The following is a 25,912-nucleotide window of genomic DNA, read 5'->3' on the forward strand; positions in this document are numbered from 1 at the left end:
AGCACGTTCTTCTACTGACATATTCATAAACTATGAAATATTCTCAAAAATTTTATAAAATCAATCTGGCACCTATCTTTTGCTGTGCCAATAAAGAGAAAGATGGTAATTAGTTATAACTGTATGAATGATGTGACATAATATGAAGTGTTGGCTGCTGTGGTGAGCTATTATGTGATGATGTGACCTGAAAGTGTAGCAACCACCTGAATCAGCATGAAAGTGACTGTTATCCTCAAGGGTGTTGATAATGTGTATCCAGGTTGGGCAACAAACTGTGGTAATGTTGAATTACTCTGGAGTGTAATACTCCCACTCATCTAGCTGTTATTTCTCTTTTGCCAAGAACCACAGCTGCCATGTCTCTTATTATGAAACAATATGTCCCATTCAATTAATATTAACTGAAGCTGAAAGATTTGGATCATCACTTTTGAAATCTGCTACTTGAAAAGTGAAATCAATTGCAGCTGAGACATGTCATTTTAATAGACAACAAAATTTAATAAAAAATCATCTTTTGGCAAAACAACACAAAGCAGGATACTGTTGTCATATCAGCAGTAATTTCCATGATTAATAATTGACAAATGTAATATCAGTTTTAAATTCATAAACACAAGTGTGGTTCTACCTGTCCGTCAACCAGGCAGCAGCTACACTCGCTGTCAGTTTACATCCACAAGCACCCTGCACAACCAGCATTGTGATACTCTAAAAATAGCTTATATTGTTATCAGAGTTCTTAAGTGTACTAACTTGTTTTATGCCTCATAAGTCTCGTAGATTTTCTTCTGTGCTAGTATTCTTCTGTTGATTATCACATGCTTCAAACAAATTTAAATGATTGTATATGGCACCATTAAGTTTAATTTTCATGTTATTCATATTTATTTGGTGGAAACACTCTTGATCATCTGCTTGTTTACTAAAAATAAATGTCGTGTGACTAGGGCCTCCCATCAGGTAGACCGTTCACTGGGTGGTAGGCTTTCAGTTTGACACCACTTTGGTGACTTGTGCGTTGATGGGGATGAAATAATGATGATTAGGACAACACAACACCCAGTCCCTGAGCGGAGAAAATCTCCAACCCAGCCGGCAATCGAACCTGGGCCCTTAGGATTGACATTCTGTCACGCTGACCACTCAGCTACCTGTGGTGACTGCTTGTTTACCCTGTACTATGTATATTTAACAGTACTGACCGGTAAGCTACATAGGCTTTGCGTAGCCTAACTAAAGTCCACAAGTGGCTTTTCACATTATACAGATGTTTGACTAATAAGCAAATGCATGAGGTCATAACTCAGTGTAACGATAACTTAATTATTCATATTAACTACAGTATTTGCTATACATCTTGATGGCTCAACCATAACTGGCTGACTAGCTGAAGTCGTTGTGTGCTAGGTACCGACTGACTATAGCTTTGTGCATGATGCCTGTTTAAAGATGCACATAGGACAGAAATAACAAAATGTTAGAATACAGAGCTATTAAAAGAAGATTGAATTTTACTGTATTAATTTTATTCATGTGAACATATAAAATTAATGCAGCAGAAGTGGAAAATGCCACTGTCTTATAATAAATTCATTGCTGTGGTGCCTGCTATGAAGAAAAAAGAACAAACCTATTACATTCAGATATTAATGAAAAAGACAAAAACATAAAAAATGATTAAACCCATTAGTCAAAGTTAGTATCTAGTTGTACTACTATATGGATGTTCATGAACTGGTACAAATAATCGTTTTGTCTTGTGGAGCAGAAGTTTTGGCACGCATTTGAATCTACAAGAGAGTGTCAAGAATTTTCTGGAAACTTAAATTTTCTGTTTTGAATGCACATTTCATAAATTAACTTATTATTTTAGGAAAATTATAATTTGTTTGAATCAGAAAAAGTAATAACCCAGCAGCTCTTGTTCCAGCTGCACTAGAGTGAGGTACAGTATTAATGCATGAATTATTTGTATTAGCCTAAAATAGAAGTGACTTATTCTCTGTTACCTGTGTCTTTAGTATTGTAGTATAATTTGGAAATTTTTTGCATGTTTGTCTGATTGAATCTAGCTGTTCTAACCAAAACAAACAAATGCCTGGGGGGTGGGGGGGTATAGGTAGTGCAACTATACATTCACATCTATTAAAACACTAGGTTGTGCCTAGTTATCACAGCCTAGTGTTTTAATAACTCTGAGTGTATAGTTGCCCCCCCAGGCATTTGTTTGTTTTGGTTAGAACAGCTAGACTCAATCAGATCACTCAGTAAGCTGGCAACTGTTGTTGCAACAGGACCACAGGGTAGTTCAGTGTTCATTTGTGAATTATCGTATGAGCTCCATTGTAGCCACAGATGTGGAACAGAGAGGACGTCGCTGTAGCTGTACCAGTTTGTTTGATACATAGTAATTTTGTCTAGTTTCTGTTTCTCATATATTTCCCCAAGGAAATGAATTTGCACCTATGTATTTTACTCTGTAGGCTAGTATTTACTGACTGTCTCTGAGTTTTTTGTGAACTTTAGTGCATATCTTAGTGTGTGGCAACTTTCTACAGTAGATCTGGCTGCCAGAACTACTGCGTCATGTGACTTCATTTAAATCTAATGTCAGTGCACAATGTGTAGTTTGGATCATTGCTTTAGAGTCTGTATATTTATTTCCTGTAGTATCTTTTGTGTAAAGAGAATTTCTAGTAAAAAGTAACTGTTGATACATCTGTTTCCCATAGAGAAATTTATTTCTGTTTTAAGAGCTTGTGGATCGTATAATCTTATGTTATAGTGAGAATTGTCCAGAGTAGATTTTAGTGTCTGTTTATTCTCCTCAATCATACTTTGTGCTCACTGAAACCTCAAAAGCGCCACATTTGGGTAATTTTCACTCTTGTGAGGGTCTATTCGTCCTTTCCCAGTTACTCCTGACTTCTTTTTTGTATTTTTTGAGATTTTATTCTGTACAATATGGTTAGGGACTGTGCTTGTTGTGGAGGACTCAAAGATAATTGGCTGCTGTCTGTAAACAGCTGGAAGCTGCATTGACCACAGTCAGCAGGCTTCTGGCCACTGCTCAAATCTGCAGCAAAATCAAGGCATCAGTGACAAGTGGTGGACAGCAGTGGGTTCACATGACACTGGCCAGAAGGTGAAAGAGATAATGGGCCACATGGTTGGCTCCTTATGCCTTAGCAACAGGTAACAGGTGCTACCCAGTGCTGATAATCCTCCTAAGCAAGAATAGGATATCTCTCCTGTTGGGCCAGCAGCTAATTTTTTTGCCCAGTCCAGACAAGTGCAAAGGGCAGGTATGCTAGTCACTAGTAGCTCCAGTGCTAGGTGGGTAGTGGAGCCCCTCAATGAAATAGCAGGCAGGGTGGGAAAGAATATCAGTGTGTACTTGGTTTGTTGGGTGAGGGGGGGGGGGGGGGGGGGGGCTCTCATCCGAGTTGTGGACGAGGCTCTGCTGGCAGCTGGCAGGCATACTGGGGGCAATTGGCTGCAAATATTCATGCAGGTCAGCATGAATAACACATATTGCTTGTTGGACTCTGAGGCCATCCACAGTTCCTTTCAGCATATGGATGATGTGGTGAAGGCAACTAGCATTACACGTGGGGCGCAGGCTAAGCTCACTATTTGTAGCATTTTACCCAAGGTTGATCATTATCCTTGGGTTCAGAGCAGAGTGTAAGATATAAACCAGATGCTCAGCCAATTCTCAACCTCCACAGTTGGATGGACAACTGTAGGGCTCTCTTTAATAGGTCAGTGGTGCATTACATACAGGAAATAGCAACCTGGATAGTGTATTACATGTAGAGTGCAAATTATTATTTTTTTCTTTTTCAAAGGATAGGGGACCCTCTCCCCTTGGGATTGGATGCAAAATCAATGATACATTAGCCAGAATGTTCCCAGAGAATGCTCATCCCTGCAGATCAGATATAGAATAGCTTAATATGATATTAGTAAATTGCAGGAGCATCCAACGAAACTTCCCAGAATCAGAGTTGTTTATTGAAGATTATGACACACATATAGTATTAGGAACAAAGAGTTGCTTGAAACTGGAGGTGAATAACTTAACCTACATCCACATCTGTACTCTGCAAGTCACTGTGAAGTGCATGGCAAAGCATATATCCCATTATACCAGTTGTTAGGGTTTCTTCCCATTCCATTCAAATATGGAACAGGGGAAGAATAATTGTTTAAATGTCTCAGTGCATGCTGCAATTAATCTAATCTTGTCCTTACAATCCCTATGTCAGAAATATATGGGGGGTTGTAGTATATTCCTAGAGTCATCAATTAAAGCCAGTTTTTGAAACTTTGTAAGTAGGCTTTCTCAGGATAGTTTATACCTCTCTTCAAGGGTCTGCCAATTCAGTTTTCTCAGCATCTCTGAAACACCCTCACATGATTGAAACAAACCTGTGACAATTCATGCTGCCCATTTCTGTATAATTCCAATATTCTCTATTAGTCACATTTGGTGCAGGTCCCAGAGACTTGAGCAAGTTTCTAGAATGGGTCGCATGAGTGGTTTGTAAGCAATCTCCTTTGTAGACTGATTGAATTGCCCAGTATTCTACCAATAAACTGGAATCTGCCACCTGCTTTACCATGTCTGAACCCATAAGATCATTCCATTTCATATCTCTACAAAGTGTTACATCCAGGTGTTTGTATGAGCTGTCTGATTCCAACTGTTACTTGTTGATTTTCTAATCATACAATACTACATTTTTTTGTTTTGTGAAGTGTGAGGTTTTACATTTATCTTTGTGCCACTTAAAGTCTGTGGTTACTATTAATATTGTCTACAAAGGCATTAATATACAACATCAAGAGCAAGGATTCCAGCTCACTTCTGTGGAACACACCCAAACTTATTGCTACATCTGACAGTAACTCTCCATTCAGTATAACTTGCTTCACCCTTTCTACCAAGAAATCCTCAATCCAGTCACAGATTTCACTTGATACACCTCAATGATTATACCTTTCACAATAAGCTATGCTTGTGCTATGCTGTGTGTTACTGAGTCAGTTGCGTTTTGGAAATCAAGAAATACTGCATATACTAGACAGCTTTGATCCAAAGCTTTCAGTATGTCATGTAAGAAAAGTGGTAGTTGGGTATCACATTATCGATGTTTTCAGAATCCATGCTGGTTGGCTTGGAGATCATTCTGTTTGAGATACGTTATTATGTTTGAGCTCAGAATACATACTAAGACTCTACAACAAATTGATGTCAAGGATATTGGACACATTTTTTTTCCTTTTTTTTTTTTTTTTTCAAGTGATATACAATAGCTTGTAATTACAAGGGGGGCTAACTCAGCCACATGTTCAGTAAAGAATGTAATAGGGATTCCATTGAGCTCTGGAGCTTTGTTCAAGTTTAACAACTTCAGCTGTTTCCCAATACAACTTACACTAACACTTATTTCACTTATCTTTTCAGTGGTACGAGGATTAAATTGGGGTAGTTCTCCTGGGTTTTTCCTCTCTAAAGAAACATTTGAAAATGGAGTTACATCTTTCCACTTTTGCTTCCCTGACCTAAATTTCAGTTCTTGTCTCATTTGTGAGGAGTAGACACTAACTTTGATGCCTTTTACATAAGACCAAAATTTCTTCAGGTTTTGTGAAAGATCATTTCCAGCATTCAACAATGGTAGTCATTGAAGGTTTCACACATTGCTCTCTTGACAACTAAATGTGTTTCATTCAGCATCTCTCTAGCTACAGTCCTATGCTTTGTTTTACATCTATTAGGCAGTAGTTTCTGCTTCTTTAAAATTTCTCTATTCCGAAGTTATACCATGGAGGGTACCTATAATTATGAACTATTACACTGGCATTTTGATGAGAGCATACTGTTTATGCTTCTAAGTTGTAACTGAATTGACTTAATACCAAATAATAATCAGATCTCAGTGTTTCATTGTTATGTTTTGAAGATTGTGTCTCTAACATTTTAATTGTGCTACTTCATATATTTATGAGGTAAAAAAAATATTTTTGCAAATGGAAATTGGTTTTCCTTTTGTTACAGTTGACTTAGATAACATAAATCCAATGTACCAGTATTCTCTGATATGGTTTGTCAATTTGTTCAAAGTAGCAATTGATAACACAGAAAAAGAGTTTGAAATAGAAAAATGGCTTGCGTCACTCACTAGAAATTTTACATATTCACTGTATGTTAATATATGCCGCAGTCTCTTTGAGAAGGTATGTTACTGATTTGTATTTATTTGAGTTAACAGCAACAAACATGGACTACTTTTAAAAATAAGGTTTGTGTTCCAGGACAAACTGCTATTCTCACTCTTATTAACTGTGAATTTGCTTCGAAACAAAAATGAGTTGGACAATGCAGAATGGATGTTTTTTCTCACTGGTGGTGTGGGATTGGACAACCCCTATCCAAATCCTGCTAAGTGGCTTCCACAGAAATCATGGGATGAGCTGTGTAGACTTAATGATCTCCCAAACTTTAAGGTCAGTCACAGAACTTAAAGTATTTTTATTATATAAAATAATGGAAAGTCCAGTTTGAATATCAACAACTGTTATGACAAGCAATCAAACCTCAAGCACTGCTATCTCAAACTGTTCTGGCCAGAATGCACCTGTCTCAGTTCTAACAGCAGCAGCAATCTGGAGCAGGGCAGACGATGGGGAGGGATAGCAGGGTACCGGTGGGGAAAAGGAGTCACTACTACTTGGCAGAGTGTGCAGTGACTGGGTGGTGACAGGAGAAGGCTGCCAGGTGCAACATCAGGAGTCTGTATGGGAATGGGGCGGGGGGAATGGGAATGGGGGGGGGGGGGGGGGGACAAGAAGCAGAGCAGAGAAAAAGACTTGTGGTACATGTGTTTTTACAGAAAGTTGCACACAGTGAAGATGTTGGGATGTGAATTTGAAGGAGGTGATTGGACAGAGGGGGATAGAAACTGTTGGGTGGAGGGTGTGGGTACAGCAGGTTACCGTAAATTGAGGTCAGGTTGATTTCATGAGCATAGAGTATGCTGTAAGGATAACTGCTATTTGTGCAGTTCACAAAAACTGGTGGTGGAGGGGAGGCTCCAGATGGCCTGGGTTATCAAGCAGCGATGGAAATTAAGGGTGTTGTGTTCAGCTGCATGTTGTGTGATGAGGCGGTGCATTTTGCTTTGGCCCAGTCATACCCATATAAAAAGCTGTGCAATAATTGCAACAGAGCTGATATATGACATGGCTGCTTTCACAGACAGCCCAGCCTCTAATGGAGTGGGATAAGCCTGTGGCAGGGCTGAAATAGGAAGTGTTAGGAGGGTGGATTAAGCAGGTTTTGTACATGGGTCTTCCACAGGGATATGATCCCTCTGGCAAGCAGTTGCGATTTGGAGTAATATGGGGATGTTGTGGAAGTTTGATGGAACCCTACTTTAGAAGTGGTGGGAAGGATCTTGGGTAGGATTTTCCACATTTCAGGGCATGGTGATAGATAATTAAAGCTCTGATGAAGAATGTGGTTCAGTTGTTCCAGTCTGGGATGGTATTGAGTGATGAGGAAGGACTCCTTTGTTGATAGTTCTTATATGTCTACACCCACATCTACATCTATACTCTGCAAACCACTACGTGGAGTATGGCATAGAGTAGGTCCCATTGTGCCAGTTGTTAGGGATTCTTCCTGTTCCACTCATATATGGAGCATGTGAAGAATGATTGTTTGAATGCCTATGTGCATGCAGTAATTATTCTATTCTTACCCTCACCATCCCTTTGTGAGTTATACATAGGAGGTTGTCATATATTTCTAGAGTACTCATTTAAAGCCAGTTCTTGAAAAATTGTTAACAGACTTTCTCCAGATAGTTTATGTCTATCTTCAAGAGTCTTCCAGCTCATTTCCTTCAGCATGTCTGTGACTCTCCCATGGATTAAACAACCTGTGACCATTCATGCTGTTCTTCACTGTATATGTTCAATATCCCCTGTTGTTCCTATCTGGTACAGGTCCCAGACACTTGAGCAGTATTCAAGAATGGTCACACAAGTGATTTGTAAGCAGTCTCCTTTGTAGATGGAGTGCACTTGCTGAGTATTCTACCAATAAACCAAAGTCTGCCATCAGCTTTACCCATGCTTGATCCTATGTGATCGTTGCATTTCATATCCCTACAAAGTGTTACACCCAGGTATTTGTATAAGTTGGCCAATTCCAACAGTGAGTCATTAATATTGTAGTCTTACAATAATACATTTTTTTCATTTTGTTAACTGCAAAATTTTACATTTCTGAAAATTTAAGAGCAAGTTGCTAATCTCCACACAACTTTGAAATCTTTTCAAGATCTGACTGAATATTTATGCTGTTTCATTCAGGTGGCACTTTAGTATAGATAACTGCATCATCTGCAAAAAACATGATTCTACTATTGATATTTTCTGTAAGAGCATTAAAACACAACATGAAGAGCAAGGGTCCCACCACACTTCCCTCGGCCACATCCAAAGTTACTTCTATATCTGATAATGACTCTCCATCCAAGAAAACATACTGCTTCCTCCATACCAAAGTTCATTTGATACCACTTACCATATTTTTGACAATAAGCATAGGTGTGGTACTGAGTCAAATACTTTTTGGAAATCAAGAAATACTGCATTTATCTGATTACCTTGATCCAATGCTGTCAGTATGTTATGTAAAAAAAGTGCAAGTTGGGTTTCACATGATCGGTGTTTTTGAAATCCATGCTGGTTGGCATTGAGGGAGTCATTCCATTCAAGCTACCTCATTATGTTTGAGCTCAGAATATGTTCTTAGATTCCACAACAAATCAATGTCAAGGACTGTAGTTTTGTAGATAACTTTTATTACCCTTCTTGTAGATGGACATGACCTGTGCCTTTTACAAGAACTGAGCATAGTCTTTTGTTTGAGGGATCTACAATAGATTATAGTTAGAAGAGGAGTTAACTCAGCTGAAAATTCAGTATAGAATGTGACAGGGATCCCATCAGACCCTGGGGCTGTGTTCAGTTTTAACGATTTCAGCTGTTTCTAACACCACTGACACTAATACTTATTTCATTCATCTTTTCAGGAGTGTGAGGATTAAATTGGTGCAATTCTCCTGGTTTACCTTTGTAAAAACATTTGAATATGATGTTAAGCATTTCAGCTGTTGCTTTGCTACCCTCAATTTTAGTTACTGTCTCATTCGCTAGGGACTAGACACTACATTTGATGCCACTAACAGCCTTTACATACAACCATAATTTCTTTGTTTTCTATGAAAGATTACTTGACAATATTCTGCTACAGTAGCCATATTGCATTACTCTCATTACAGCCAAATGTGTTTCATTCAGCATCTCTGTATCAATAGCTCTACACTTTGTTTTACACCTGTTATGCAGTAATCTGTTTTGTTTAGAAGATTCTTTATAGTAACTGTGTACCACAAAGTTTCTTGTACCACAAAGTTTCTCTCTCATTATGAAGTGTTTTACTGGGTACTTATCTATCCAGTGCATGATTAACTATTCTTTTAAACTTGAGCTCCACTACATGCTCCTGCCCTTTGCTGAAGATTTCAAGTTCCTGATTGAGATATGACACTACCAATTTTTTTATCATGTTTACTGAACATATATATCTTTCTGCTTGTTTTAGTTGTCATTTGTACTTTGTGAATCGTTGTTGCCACAACTGCACCTTGGTTACTGATACCAGTTTTTATGTGGACATCTTTTAAGATGTCCATTATATTTCCATCATGGGTGGGGATGGATTGTGGGTGTGTGGGGATTTGGCATGGGAAATCTATTTGTTTATTGGGTCTGGGTGATAATACCTGTCTGAAAAATCCTTTTTGAAACCTTCAGTTTACTGTGCAAGGGAGTATTTGCCACTGCAGATATGACATCACTGGGTGATGAGACCATACGGGAGGGATTTTTTGGTGTTGAAGGGATGCTAGGTGTAGAAATACAGGTACTATTGGTGGTTGCTGTGTTTAATGTGGACAGAGGTGTGGATGGAGCCACCAGAGTGGAGGAGATCAACTTCCAGGAAGGTGGCACATCAGGCTGAGAAGGACCATGTGAAGCAGATGGCAGAGAATGTTTTGAGGCTGCGATGGAATAATGATAAGGTGTCTTGGCCCAGGGACAAGATCATGAAGATATCAATGAACATGAACCAGACTAGGGGTTTGGGATTTTTGGAGGCTAGGAATGTTTCCTCTAGATGGCCTATAAATGGGTTAGCACAGGAGGGTGCCAAATGGTTGGCTGTAGCTGTGCCACAGGTTTGTTTGCATACCTTCCCTTCACAGCAAAAGTAGTTGTGTGTTAGCATGAAGTTAGTAAGGTATATAAAGAATGAGGTTGTGAGTTTGGAGTCTGAAGGATGTTGGGAGTGGTAGTGTTTAATGGCTGCAAGACTGTGGGCATGAGGGATGTTGGTCTATAGGGAAGTGGTGTCAAGAGTGACTTGTAGGGATCCAGGAAGTAAAGGGGTGGGGATGTTGGAGAGTCAGTGAACGATATGATTGGTATCTTTGACATGGGATGCTGGATTTCTGGCAGTTGATGGGAGGTGTTGGTCACAGAGGGTTGAAATTCCTGCAGTGTGAGCACAATAACAAGCTATAAGGGGGCATCCAGGATTATTGGGTTGTGGATTTTGGGAAGCATGTAGAAGTTGGGTGTGCGGGTTGTCTTGGGGATGAGGAGAGAGGTTCTTGGAAGAGTGTAAGGCAGGGATTGTAGGATGTGTTGGACTTCTGGTGTGGTTGAGTTTGTAGCTGGAGGAGTCAGACAATTGCAACAGGTTTTCTATCAGGTAGTGATTGCAATTCACCACAGTGATGGTGGAACTTTTTGTCTCCAAGTATGATGATTTGTTTGGTATCTGTTTTGTGGCTGTGTATGGCTGTCATTTCTTCTGATGAAAGACTAGTGTTCTTAGGAAGGGACTTGGGGAAGAATGGTGAGGCCAAGTTGAAGGCAAGGAATTTCTGGAAGGTGACCAGGCAGGGGTGATTAAGTGTTAAGTGCGGGGGGGGGGGGGGGGGGGGGGGGGATCACGGAGTGGATGGTGGTATGAACTGTGAAAGGCAGGGTTCAATTTTGGGCTCAGGTTGGTGGCAAAGAAATGTTTTTATTGTAGGAATCAGGAGAGGAGAGTAGATATTTGACAGGTATAACATGGTTAAGTGGTTAAAAATTTGGTTGGGGTAGGCTGTAGATGAGGTCTTTGCAGAGGACTGAAACTTCTTTGGGGCAGAGGCCCTCGACAACATCCTAGTGCATTCCAATACCACTCACAGTCCAAACACCTTGCCACAGAAATCATATCCTCAGGTGCAAGACCTGCCCAACACCCCCCACCACTTTCTATTTCAGTCCTGTCAAAGGATTTTCCTACACCATCAGAGGCTGGACCACCTGTGGAAGCAGGCATTTCATATACCAGTTCTGCTGCAATCATTGCATAGATTTTTATATTGGTGTGACTGCTAACCAGCTGTCCGCCAGGATGAATGGGCACTGCCAGTTGTGGCCATGAGCAAAGTGGACCACTCTGCTGCACACCATGCAGCTGAACGCAACATTTCAATTGTTGCTTCACAACCTGGGCCATCTGGATCCTCCCCTACAACTTTTTCTGAACTGTGCATGTTACACACTCTGCCAAGCAGTGCTGACATCCCCCCCCCCCCACCACCACACCTGTAGCCTAGTACCATACTATCCCACCCCCTTCCCTGCCCCAATGTAGGTTGCGCAGCATGTGTTGAACCTGACACTGCTGCATTCTGGATGAAGTGGCCAGAGATCGCAGGCATATGTGCATGAGGCTTGCTTGCTTGAGTGACTGTGTGTGTTTGTTTTTCTTCCTGAAAAAGGCTTTGGGCAAAACCTCAATTTGTAACTGTCTTTTTGTTGTGCCTGTTTGCTGCTCCTTGTAACATCTTTAAGGCAAGTAGCAATGGCGTAATCTTGTTGCTTATTTGTAGGTTTTTTTCCTGTTCCAGTTGTGTATGGTTCGTGGGAAGAACGACTGCCGTGCGCATTCTAATATCTCTAATTTAACATTCGTGATCTCCTCGGGAGGTATAAGTAGGGGGAAGCAATATATTCGATACCTCGTCCAGAAATGCACCCTCTCAAAACCTGGACAGCAAGCTACACTGCAATGCAGAGAGCCTCTCTTGCAAAGTCTGCCACTTGAGTTTGCTAAACATCTCCGTAACACTATCACGCTTACCAAATAACCCTGTGATGAAACGCGCCACTCTTCTTTCGATCTACTCTATCTCCTCTGTCAAACCGATCTGCTACGGATCCCACACTGATGAGCAATATTCAAGTATAGGTCGAACGAGTGTTTTGTAAGCCACCTCCTTTGTTGATGGACTAAATTTTCTAAGGGCTCTCCCAATGAATCTCAACGTGGTACCTGCCTTACCAACAATTAATTTTATATGATCATTCTACTTCAAATTATTCTGCATCCATACTCCCAGATATTTTACAGAAGTAACTGCTACCAGTGTTTGTCCCGCTATCATATACTCATACAATAAAGGATCCTTCTTTCTATATATTCGTAATACATTACATTTCTCTATGTTAAGGGTCAGTTGCCACTCCCTGCATCAAGTGCCTATCCACTGCAGATCTTCCTGCATTTCGCTACAATTTTCTAATTCTGCAACTTCTCTGTATACTACAGCATCATCCTCGAAAAGCCGCATGGAACTTCCGACACTACCTACTATCTAGCCACATTAAAGACTTTCTCTCCTCACTTGTAGCAACAAATACAACTTCATTGCTAACCCTGCAACATATTTTTGAAGTTTATTTTTCTGCATTACTGGTATGCCACAAAATGTCATTAAACCTCCTGTTGTTGAATGTCTAGTCAAGTTTTCATCTGCCTGATCAGCATAGCTATAAGCTTCTAGAGCAAAACATATTACTTTGATAAACTGAATTCCATCATCAGCTGTACCTTTCAGATACCGAAGAATGTGTTTAATCAATTTAAGATGAATCTGAGTAGGCGAGTCTTGTAGCTTTGAATCAACATTGACAGTGTAAGCTAGATATGGACATGGTTCCATCGTTAAATATGTGTTACTGCACATAATTTCTTGGTTACTGTCTGTATCAGTATCTGACAGTGAATTGCCAGGTATCTGTGCTGGTTCAGCTGGTAATTATATTGTATTTGCATTCATCATGCCATACCTTGCCAGCACTCTTTGCATATGCAGTCTGATTAATCTTCACACAGATTTCAAATCTTAGGATTTGAAGGTCAAGATACACTTTTATCACAATATCAAACTCTTCTTGTAATTGTTTTGTGTAGCTATAAAAAGTCACCAGATCCCGTTATCAGGCTATCCACATGCAATAAAATGATTAAATTCTCATCAAAATAATGCATGGGAAACCTCTACTCTCCCTAAACTTGGCTTCTTAAGATTTTCTTTCAAACATTTGTGGCATTCCTTTCCAAAGTCCTCATATCAGCCTCTGCAAATTGTCCTGTAGATCTGCTACCTGCCTCTTAGTCTGAATCTGACTCATGTCTTGTGCCAACAATATCATCTGACTGTGCCAACAATATCATCTGACTTTGCACGACTGCTTGTGTATTTTTATGTTTTTGCTGGCTCACCATTTTGTGGGCCTCCTGTGTATTTGTTACAAAACTAACTAGACCACAGGACATCAAGATGCCACACAAAAAAGGCTTTATTCCTTTATTGACATAGTTTCATGAACTGTTAAAAGGATCAATTACAAAGAGTAATAATCATTCAAGGAGTAAACAAAGAAGATAAAAAAATGTACTGTGTGCAATTTAGTCTGCCAGTGGCACTGCCCAGTCAGCCCCCTGCAGTAGAGCAGAGCTCCTGGGATGTATGGATACTTTATTTTTCCGGCCTGTTCTGGTGTGGGTTATACACATTTCTGGCTTCTCCTTTGGTGTTGTCTGATATGTTGATGGCAATGTGATTCCTGCTTGTGCTGTATCCTCTTTGGTCCATTCCACCATGGTGGGTGTGAATTTGTTCTGCTGCTCATGCACAATTACATCATCTGCCAGCAGCATCAACATGAGCTGTACCCATTCTAGTGGCCAGGATGATTGTGCACTTGGCGCAGTGGTGGCGCCATGTGTGGGGACTCATTGGACCAGTGGCAGTAAGAGAGAGGGGGACTGACAACAGGGGAATGTCTGCCCTGTGCTCCAATGATTGGGAGGCATCAGGCAGCCACTGTAAGACACCAGTTTAGGGTCCAGGATGGGCAGCAGCTCTGTCTCAACATCTTGAACACCCACCAGCGCATCAGGGGAAGGAACCTCCATAGCACCCAGCCCCTGGGATGGGGTGGCACTTGCAGGAGGCCCTCCAAGAGTGTCCACTGCAGCTGTGGTGGGTCTTTGTTCCACTAAGGGCTTAATTAATTCTGATATCAGGAGAGTGGCACTCTTCCAGCATCATTGAAAATCTCCACTGGGCTCTGGCTGTGGAGTGGGATAATCCTGCAGATGCTAAGGAACAGAGGTAATACCATATCGGCAGCGGTTCTGTCAAGCAGTTTGCCAATTGTGTCTTAAATGTTCCCAGCATATGTTCAACCTAGCTATTTGATTTGGGGTGAATTGGTTTGGACATGAGGTGAGTAATAATGTTCTGGAGGCAGAAATCTCAGAACAATGCGTAGGCAAACTGTGGGCCATTATCGAAGATGGTGATCTTTGGGAATCCTTTGATCGCTTTAGGGTTGACACAATTGCTTCTGCTGAGGTGGAGTGCTTGCGCATGATACATGGCTAATTTGACAGTGCATCCAACATTACTAACCACCTGGAATGACTAATAGGAGCCGCAAAATTGATGTGGATGCTGACCCATGGCTGATCTGGGAGAGGGCCTCAGAGCAAAAGCTTGTGAGGAGGGCCATTTGTTTCCTGATGCTCAGCACACTGTTTGCATCCATGGAGAAGCTTCTCTATTGCTGGAGCAATGTGAGGCCAGTAGACAAAATGCTTTTCTACGATTTTCATGCATATTGTTCCCCACTGGCCATGGTGAAGAAGCACAAGAATCCGGGACCACAGGGCTGGTGGGATGACAGCACAGGCTTTGCCCAAATCTATGCTAAGGAGGAGTATTCCAACATTCACTGCCAGCCAATTAAGAGCAAGGAAAAAATTGTGGAGCAGGCCCAACTCCTTAGCAGGCAGCCAACTGGGCCAAACTTTCAACACAAAATGAGACACCCAACAGAGCACTGGTTCTTGCAGAGTGGCTTTCTCTTTGCATGTAATGCCTCCTGCACATGATCATCAATTTGATAACACAGCTTTTGCTTTACTGAATTCTGTCAGGACCAATAGGTAGGCACGACAGCATGTCTGTATTGGCATGATGAGCAGTGGGACAAGAATGAATCTCATATTGATAAGCACTCAGAAATAAAGCCCACTACTGAAGTCTCTATGCAGTCCTGTCAGGAAGCTGAGAATAGGAGCTAAAAAGTGCCACAAGCGGTTTATGGTCATTGATGAGATGGAATTTGTTTCCATAAAGGAAAACATGTAACTTGCGTACTGTGTAGATGATCATCAGCACTTTCTTTTCTATTTCCAAATAACTGCATTGAGTAGGTGACAATGTCTTTGAGGCATATGCCATAGGTTGTTCCGATCCATCAGCTTACTTGTGAGACAAAACTGCTCCAAGATCATAATAGGACATGTCTGTAGCAAGAACCAGCTGTTTACCTAGTGTAAAGGTAAGGTGTGGTCATTGGTTTGAGGGCAACATGCACCTCAAAATCCTTTGCTGCCCCCAAACCTTGTAAAACAGGGGACCAGTCTCATGGTAGAGGTCACCCAGTTCCTAGAACAGAGTAGAGTCAGAAACAAGGTATACCATATCTTGAGACCGATGGCCTTTGTAGTCTGGTCCCTTAAATCCCCCCCCCCCCCCCCCCCCCCCCACACACACACACACACATCTTGAATTTGAAACTCAAAGACCTTGAATGTATCAACACCAAAAATGATCCCTGACCTCGCATTGTCTAGTGCTAAAAGTTGATCACCCCTGTGGTGAGTTGATACTCATTGTCAATTGTGAACTCTCCTTGAACAGGAATGGGCTGGTTCCCATAACAGACCAAATGGTTATTTGTGGAGAAGAGAGCAGGTTGACCCAGATGAACATATATTTTCAGTTTCATGAGGGACACAGAAGGTCTGGTGTTGACCTGGAAAAGGAACGGTTGTTTCTGAGTCAATGAAGGAATGTAAACCTTGCTGGGTACGTTGAGCTTGCAGCCATAACCGATGTAACACTATGCACTTCTGTGAACACCACAGCCTCATCTGAGGCCCAGCTGTGCAGGGAGCTATGAGAGACCATGCCCACATGCCCTTGTTAACTGCAAGTGGCACACATGATGCTCCTACGTGGCAGCAGTGCTGGGAGTGTACACAATGTCAGGACATGATGGGAAACTGGAGTGGAAAATAGCAACATACAATTGCAACTCAAATTAATTTGAGGAAGGAATCAAGGACATCAGAGGATGCCACTAATGTTGTGCCAGTGAGTGCAATGACAACGTCCATGACATCCTCAGGCTGTTCATATACAGCTTGTGGCATTTTGAAAGCCTTAGCAATAGCCAAAACCTCCTCAGCCATTGGATCTTTTAAGTTTAACACCTTCTGACAGACTCTCTGTCCAGGGCTGAATAAATGGTGACATTGTGAATCAGACAATTGGCATAGAAGTGTTAGCAGTGAGTACACACAAATTTGCACTTCCTGCTTACCCCACGGAGGTCGGCTGCCTGTGCTTGATGGGACTGGCCTGGTTTCTTTAGCTGATGGTGGAACTCCATGTGGGAAACCACCATGTGAGTTTGTTTACGGTAATAAGCACTAAGTGTTACACATTTCAGAAAATGACCTTGGTGATGCATCTTTCAGTAGGGCAAGTTTTCAAAGCAAATGGAATGTTTCAGTCACAATCTATGACAAGAAAAAGCTTTCTGCTGTGATGGATTGTCTAGCTGAAATGCTTTTAAATGGTGCTGTAGATGTTTCATGTCTGTGTTCCAGTCTTCCTTTGCTTCTTAGAATGGTAGAAAAGCTGAGAGAGGGGGAAGGGGGGATTTGAAGGGTGTGTAGGCAGCAGAGGCTCGGGAGCTGGTAATCCAAGCGAATTTGTAAATAATTGACAAACCAAGTCTAACTACTGCTGCTGTTGCTCAGGCTGTTGCTGCTCTTATTGTAGCAGCTGAACTAATTCTTGATCCTTTTCACTTGTGAAAGACACATACAGAATGATCTACATCACTGCCAAAACTGCTGAAGCTACAGTCTTTACCGGGAACCCCTACATACACAAAAATTACGTCAGCTATTAACTTCACAGTGAATAATGAGAAGGTTAGAGAAACATTAACATAACATTAACAGTTTAAATACAGAATCTTATCATTCTCAACTGAACGCAAACTGGCAAGGAGCTGGTCTGACTCAAGAATATCTGCATAAAGTAGAGAAGATGTAAGTGGGTAAGACGCCACCTCAATGGCAGTGTCTTGACATATTTGTTGGCCAGGATGCTGGGAGTGGCGTGACTTGTTCATATTTGTCTACCAGGGTTCTAGCTGCAGGCAATGGTGGCATGCTTGATTTGCCCGGCCACCACTGGCAAGGAATACAGATGCTGCATCGGCAGATTATGCAGGTGCACCACCACAAAACCAATGTATTGACTCATTTTGCTTTGGTCTGCTGTTGTCTCTCATGCTCTGCCTGGGCATGGTTCTCTTGTTTCCTAATAGCCCCACCACCTGCTTCTGCAATGTGCCAATCAGCTCTTTATGGCAGTGTGTCTGCTTATTACATCCGATTCATGTCCTTTTAGGATAACTGCAGTCTCTTGGGTAACAATTTCCTTGGTAACTGTTGTTATGCTTACCGTGTATGCACTATCTGTTGCTGCATAAACTTTGTCTGCTACTGCGATTGCTGAGTAGGCATTGTCCTTTTTGCACGTTACCACTGCTGGCTATACTGCCCCCAGTAGTTGAACTATAGAGGTGTGCTGCAGCATTACATCAGGCAATTCTGCCTTTCCTACAGTATTCATAAGTGTGCCAATATTCCGAGGGTGTTCTGTCTCCTATCTGCTCATTCATCAGCACCTGCTGTATTCGTTGGTCTAGTGGTTTGGATAATCTGCTGACTAACATCTTCCTTAGACTGATGTAATGCTGTTCTTGTGGTGGTTTTAGTATTATGTCTGCAATTATAGTGGCCTCCCTAACATCTAATCCAGACACTGCCACTGCAAACTTCATTCACTCATTGGCTATCTCGTTTCATGAAATGCTGGTTCGAGCATTGCAAACCAAAGTTCTGGTTTTTCTGGCGAGAACTGTGATGATTTCTGCACCTTCACCTGTGGTTTTCTGAGCGTTGTAATTCCATCATTGGTAGCTGTAGGTGATCTCACCAATGAATTTTCGTGTTCCTCTACTGCTGATTAGAGTTGTACTATCTGCCTCTGTAAATTGTCCTGTAGATCTGTAAGATCTTGGTTTGACTCTGACTCACATCTTGTGCCAACAATATTGTCTGGCTTTGCAAGTCTGCTTGTGTGTTTTCACATTTTTGTGGAGTGACCACTTTGTAGCACACACTGTGTATTCGCTGTGAAATTATCTACATCACAGGATGTCAAGATGTTACAAAAATCTTTATTTCAATATTAATACAGTATCATGAACTGTCAATAGAACCAGTTACACAGAGTAATAATCAATCAAGGAGTAAACAAATTATCACTTAGTCTGCTCGGGTAGACTAAGTGACAGTGACCAGTCTGCAACTGGTGACTCCTACACATTGCTTTGAAGCAATTGGCACATACCACCTGTATGACCATCATAAGCTTGTGTGTCACATGTAAATTTATTCTCCAGTGTACCATTCATGATTTCCATTTCAACACCAAATTGTTTAATGTTCCAATTTTGTTGAACAACAACACAAAAAAGGGCTCTTATTGTTCCAAACCAAACCACAGGCCTAAAACTTTCAGAAAAATAAGCTCCTGTCCTCTTAACTAAATGATTTTGTAACTTATCTTTCCCTGCAGTGGGCAACGCCATTGGTATTATCCAATTTTCTTGCAAACACCCATCAATCACAAGGTGTGTGCTATGGTGCCCAACTCCTTCATGCCACATGTAGATAACACCACTGGTTATTTTAGGTTATTTGTCAGAGACAACATACTAATTGCTGTTCTACCTGAAATCAAGAGGGAACTTTATCATTTGGCAGTGAATGTGATTCGGCAGGAAAAGTCTTTTGTCGATATTCTGTGAAAGTGTTTAGCAGACGAAGTCACCTCTGGAAACATCTTGACTTGATTTTGAAACAGAAGGGTAATTTTGAACATTTTAAATTGATGTTTGTAAATTAAACATAAACTTCAGAAGATACTGACATGAAACTTTTTGGGAAGTTGCAAAAGGTGTTGCTGAATATGATAAAGCAGATTATACGAAAGGGGAAAAATTCAAGCAACCATAATGTGAAGAAGATTTTTCATCATGATGAGAATGGAGATATTTTGAAGATGGCAAAACAGATGTAACATGCTTTAAATGCAAAGGTAAAGGTCATCTAGCGATTAAGCAACATTATTGTTGTGAAAATATCAGAAGTAATTCCAGAAAAGACTTTGTTTGAGAAATTTGAGTTCCCTGAAAATGTAGATACAGTAGTGTGTGATAAAGGATATGTTGATAGTGGTCTACACATTGTGTAACAAATAATTGAGATTGGTATATTTCATACCACCCTTTTCATGTTGTTGTTGTGGTCTTCAGTCCTGAGACTGGTTTGATGCAGCTCTCCATGCCACTCCATCCTGTGCAAGCTTCTTCATCTCCCAGTACCTACTGCAGCCTACATCCTTCTGAATCTGCTTAGTGTACTCATCTCTTGGTCTCCCTCTACGATTTTTACCCTCCACGCTGCCCTCCAATGCTAAATTTGTGATCCCTTGATGCTTCAGAACATGTCCTACCAACCGGTCCCCAATTCTATTCAATACCTCCTCATTAGTTATATGATCTACCCATCTAATCTTCAGCATTCTTCTGTAGCACCACATTTTGAAAGCTTCTATTCTCTTCTTGTCTAAACAATTTATCGTCCACGTTTCACTTCCATACATGGCTACACTCCATACAAATACTTTCAGAAACAGCTTCCTGACACTTAAATCAATACTCAATGTTAACAAATTTCTCTTCTTCAGAAACGCTTTCCTTGCCGTGCCAGTCTACATTTTATATCCTCTCTACTTTGACTATCATCAGTTATTTTGCTCCCCAAATAGAAAAACTCCTTTACTACTTTAAGTGTCTCATTTCCTAATCTAATTCCCTCAGCATCACCCGACTTAATTCGACTACATTCCATTAGCTTGTTTTGCTTTTGTTGATGTTCATCTTATACCCTCCTTACAAGACACTGTCCATTCCGTTCAACTGCTCTTCCAAGTCCTTTGCTGTCTCTGACAGAATTACAATGTCATCGGTGAACCTCAAAGTTTTTATTTCTTCTCCATGGATTTTAATACCTACTCCAAACTTTTCGTTTGTTTCCTTTAGTGCTTGCTCAATATACAGATTGAATAGCATTGGGGAGAGGCTACAACCTTGTCTCACTGCCTTCCCAACCACTGCTTCCCTTTCGTGTCCCTTGACTCTTATAACTGCCATCTGCTTTCTGTACAAACTGTAAATAACCTTCCGCTCCCTGTATTTTACCCCTGCCACCTTCAGAATTTGAAAGAGAGTATTCCAGTCAGCATTGTCAAAAGCTTTCTCTAAGTCTACAAATGCTAGAAATGTAGGTTTGCCTTTCCTTAATCTTTCTTCTAAGATAAGTCGTATGGTCAGTATTGCCTCATGTGTTCCAATATTTCTAAGGAATCCAAACTGATCTTCCCTGAGGTCGGCTTCTACCAGTTTTTCCATTCTTCTGTAAAGAATTCACGTTAGTATCTTGCAGCTGTGACTTATTAAACTGATAGTTCGGTAATTTTCACATCTGTCAACATCTGCTTTCTTTGGGATTGGAATTACTATATTCTTCTTGAAGTCTGAGGGAATTTCGCCTGTCTGATACATCTTGCTCCCCAGAAAGTAGAGTTTTGTCAGGACTGACTCTCCCAAGGCTGTCAGTAGTTCTAAGGGAATGTTGTCTACTCCCAGGGCCTTGTTTCAACTTAGGTCTTTCAGTGCTCTGTCAAACTCTTCATGCAGTATCATATATCCCATTTCATCTTCATCTACATCCTCTTCCATTTCCATAATACTGTCCTCAAGAACATCGCCCCTGTATAGATCCCTCTATACTCCTTCCACCTTTCTGCTTTCCCTTCTTTGCTTAGAACTGGGTTTCCATCTGAGCTCTTGATATTCATAAAAGTGCTTCTCTTTTCTCCGAAGGTCTCTCTAATTTTCCTGTAGGCAGTATCTATCTTACCCCTAATGAGATAAGTCTCTACATCCTTACATTTGTCCTGTAGCCATCCCTGCTTAGCCATTTTGCACTTCCTGTCGATCTCATTTTTGAGACGTTTGTATTCCCTTTTTGCCTGCTTCATCTACTGCATTTTTGTATTTTCTCCTTTCGTCAATTAAATTCAGTATCTCTTCTGTTACCCAAGGATTTCTACTAGCTCTCGTCTTTTTACCTACTTGATCCTCCGATGCCTTCACTATTTCATCCCTCAAAGCTACCCATTCTTCTTCTACTGTACTTCTTTCCCCCATTCCTGTCAATTGTTCCCTTATGCTCTCCCTAAAACTCTGTACAACCTCTGGTTCTTTCACTTTATCCAGGTCCCATCTCCTTATATTCCCACCTTTTCGCAGTTTCTTCAGTTTTAATCTACAGTTCATAACCAATAGATTGTGGTCAGAGTCCACATCTGCCCCTGGAAATGTCTTACAATTTAAAACCCGGTTCCCAAATCTCTGTCTTACCATTATATAATCTATCTGATACCTTCTAGTATCTCCAGGGTTCTTCCATGTACACAACCTTTTTTCGTGATTCTTGAACCAAGTGTTAGCTATGATTAAGTTATGCTCTGTGCAAAATTCTACCAGGAAGCTTCCTCTTTCATTTCTTAGCCCCAATCTATATTTACGTACTACATTTCCTTCTCGTTCTTTTCCTACTCTCAAATTCCAGTCACCCATTACTATTAAATTTTTGTCTCCCTTCACTACCTGAATAATTTCTTTTATCTAATCATACATTTCATCAATTTCTTCATCATCTGCAGAGCTGGTTGGTATATAAACTTGTACTACTGTAGTAGGCGTGGGCTTCGTGTCTATCTTGGCTACAATAATGCGTTCACTATGCTGTTTGTAGTAGCTTACCCGCACTCCTATTTTCCTATTCAATATTAAAGCTACTCCTGCATTACCCCTATTTGATTTTGTATTTATAACCCTGTATTCACCTGACCAGAAGTCATTTTTCCCCGGCCACCAAACTTCACTAATTCCCACTATATCTAACTTTAACCTATCCATTTCCATTTTTAAGTTTTCTAACCTACCTGCCCGATTAAGGGATATGACATTCCATGCTCCGATCCGTAGAACACCAGTTTTCTTTCTCCTGATAACGACGTCCTCCTGAGTAGTCCCTGCCTGGAGATCTGAATGGGGGACCATTTTACCTCCAGAATATCATCATCGTTTAATCATACAATAAAGCTGCATGCCATCAGGAAAAATGATGGCTGTAGTTTCCCCTTGCTTTCAGCCGTTCGCAGTACCACAACAGCAAGGCCGTTTTGGTTAGTGTTACAAGGCCAGATCAGTCAATCATCCAGACTGTTGCCCCTGCAACTACTGAAAAGGCTGCTGCCCCTCTTCAGAAACCACATGTTTGTCTGGCCTCTCCACAGTTACCCCTCCGTTGTGGTTGCACCTACGGTACGGCTATCTGCATCGTTGAGGCATGCAAGCCTCCCCACCAACAGCAAGGTCCATGGTTCAGGAGGGGGGACCCTTTTCATACACCAACGAAAATGGACAGCATTAAGAAGAATTTTTATTCCCCATGCCTACTTTACTTTTTTAAAATTTTTCACTGTTCAATTTCACCCCATGGGTTGGGGTCACTTTGAACATGGAAACGTTTGCCTATTCTGTGGGCGTCATGTCAACTACTGTTAAATGACACCCCTATCATATGAAACAGCATGATATTTTGTATATAATTATAGTTTTGAAAGTAACTTATTTCGAAAAATTTGAGTATTTTTTATGAGTTTTCTTTATTCACCTGAAACTGTTCATATGGTTATGGCTTAGTTTTGCTAATAATGGAAATGGGTGCTGAGCTAGTTATGAAATAAGAAAATTAATTAAAAACATATCTTTTCAAAACAGTCTGTATGATGTTAATAAAAGAAATGAAAAAAAAAAAGTTATCACGTTTTAAAGAATTACATCTGCCACGAAAGAGTGTCCACTCTAGCAGATGCCATAGACATCAAATTTAAACTCAAAATGAAGCCTTCCCCTTCTGTCCACGTTAGAATCAGGTAGAATCCTACAAATGTTATCTTTCTCAAAATCTGACACATTGGGAACATTAGGCCACACAAAAAACTTCATCTGATTCCACCCTGGAATGCCATTTCCTCAGAAGTGTAATTTCATCATCAGTGATAACATGTTCAACACTATTTTACAGTTTTCTTTTAAGGAAACTTCACTAAAACGTGTCTTCCATGGAGCTGATGTGTCAAATAATTGGGAAGGTGCTGTTCAAAGTCACCCCTTGAAAGACAAGCCTTCATATTTTATTTGTATACATCACCAAAGAATAAATTTAACATTTTATGCTTTCTGTAAATGTTCATTCAAGTGTTAACCTTGCCCATAAAAACTCATTTCAAATTCTAAACCAAAAAATTCTTCTAATAATAGGCAAATGTGTTTGCAGTTGTGAAGGAACTTACACTTCCAGAAAATTATTTTATTTTCTGTCATTCGTATACAATGTTATTTCATATCGACTGTCATATCATCTGAAAGAATTGATTACTGGCAATATTTAATGATTATGGCCTTAGTTCCATGTTTACACACTAGAGTGCAGCATTTATTTTAAAAAGAGGCTAAATTGCTGTTCGAAGTTGCCTCACCATTCAAAGTCACCCCACTTTACAGTAACAAAAAAAATTTAAAGACTCTGTTTGAAAATCAAGAGTCAAGATATTTCCAGTGGTGACTTCATCTACTAAACACTTTCACAGAATATCAACAATGATATAACTGAATAAAGTGAAGTCTCCCATGGTCCATATGATGCAAATTTTGCATCTTTAGAAGAATGATTACATTTTCTGACTCAGTCAGCTATAGAGGTATAGAGGTATGTGTGAGTCCTGTTAAGAAACCATGATCAGTGAAGTCAAGTCAAGTCCTAAGATGTTCGCATCAAGAAAGAACATAGAAATTACTGGTGTTGTAGTGAAGTACACCAAAGCAACTCTAAGCACAATCTTCAAAGTAGAAATTCCATCTTAAGAGGAAAGTAAACCAAAGGAAGCTTGCACAACTTGCCAGGAATTTTATTCAAACATCAATTCAGTTGTTGAATTGTGTGCATCCTGCATTGAAATGGTACAAGTTCTAACCATTATCCTAGAGACATTTTCAAAGAAAACAATTTTGTACCACATCCCACCTGCATTTACATATGTGGTGGACAAAACAAGAAATATGAGGTCTGCAAAAGAGGTGTTTGGAAGACCACATCCCTCTTATGGTGAACCTATAAAAGAAGAAGATGTATAAATAACAGTCATTTTATATACAGAAGATAAACGGGATTATTCTCACCAGAATGCCACAAAGTATACATTGTAACTATAAAAGTTGAAGAATAAAAAGTGGTGAAAGTGAAAAGATACATGACTAGCAGTACACTACAATATATATTGGCATATACAGTAAGTAATACATGAATTACACATTGGAAGATCAAAATTTTATACTTTATGCATTATGACCTAATTGGTTGGTTCCACACCTATCTAGAGATATCTGTTTATGAAAATGAAATGAATGAAACATGTGTATTGTGCAGATATTAAACTTTGCATGGCAACTTTGAAGAACTAACTTGAATGTGCGACATATGACACCATCATGGACTGTGTGAGGTCGTTAGTATTCTGCTTCATAAACATGGTGACTGTTGTGGAATGGTAGGACTTTCTTTGCAGACGCTTGGCATCTGGATAACACTACAGATCAGAAGTTACATATCCAACATGGAAGGAAAATAAACTAATTGATGAACCTGGGCTGTAGACAGTGAAAGCAGTAACACACCAAATCTGAAGAAGCTGCACCACAATGCAATATAGGAGAGAAGAGAAATGTACAGGCTGAAGAACTAGGTTTAGTGCTTCACTGTAATTTTGCTGAGAATTGTTCTGTGATTCTGCTACAAAACGTACAAGGATATCATTGGAGTAATGAGTAAGTTTCAATTTTTATAGGAGTGACATCTTTTGAAAACAAGACCATGTTATGACTTAGCACTTGTGTTGTTGGCAACATGAAAAATTCTTCAAATGTAATCACAGACGGAAAAGATCATCTTTATTTCCAATGGTGCCCCTAGTCATTTAAAAAATGATTACCTACTGTTTGAATTAATTAAGTCACTTGTGCTGATGGAGTGGATATACAGCGTTACTGGCTATGGGAAGGG

The 25,912-nt window shown here is 40.3% G+C and overlaps 1 protein-coding gene across 1 annotated transcript in view; it reads left to right on the forward strand.

Annotated features, from left to right (window-relative positions):
- Positions 1-25,912, forward strand: part of LOC124776746 (dynein axonemal heavy chain 7-like) — an 881,127-nt gene that overhangs the window by 616,287 nt on the left and 238,928 nt on the right. Inside the window, 2 exon segments of the mRNA XM_047251871.1 lie at positions 6,074-6,252; positions 6,331-6,522. Coding sequence (XP_047107827.1) covers positions 6,074-6,252; positions 6,331-6,522 — 371 coding nt within the window.

This window comes from Schistocerca piceifrons, chromosome 2 (assembly GCF_021461385.2).
Source record: "Schistocerca piceifrons isolate TAMUIC-IGC-003096 chromosome 2, iqSchPice1.1, whole genome shotgun sequence".
NCBI lineage: Eukaryota > Metazoa > Arthropoda > Insecta > Orthoptera > Acrididae > Schistocerca > Schistocerca piceifrons.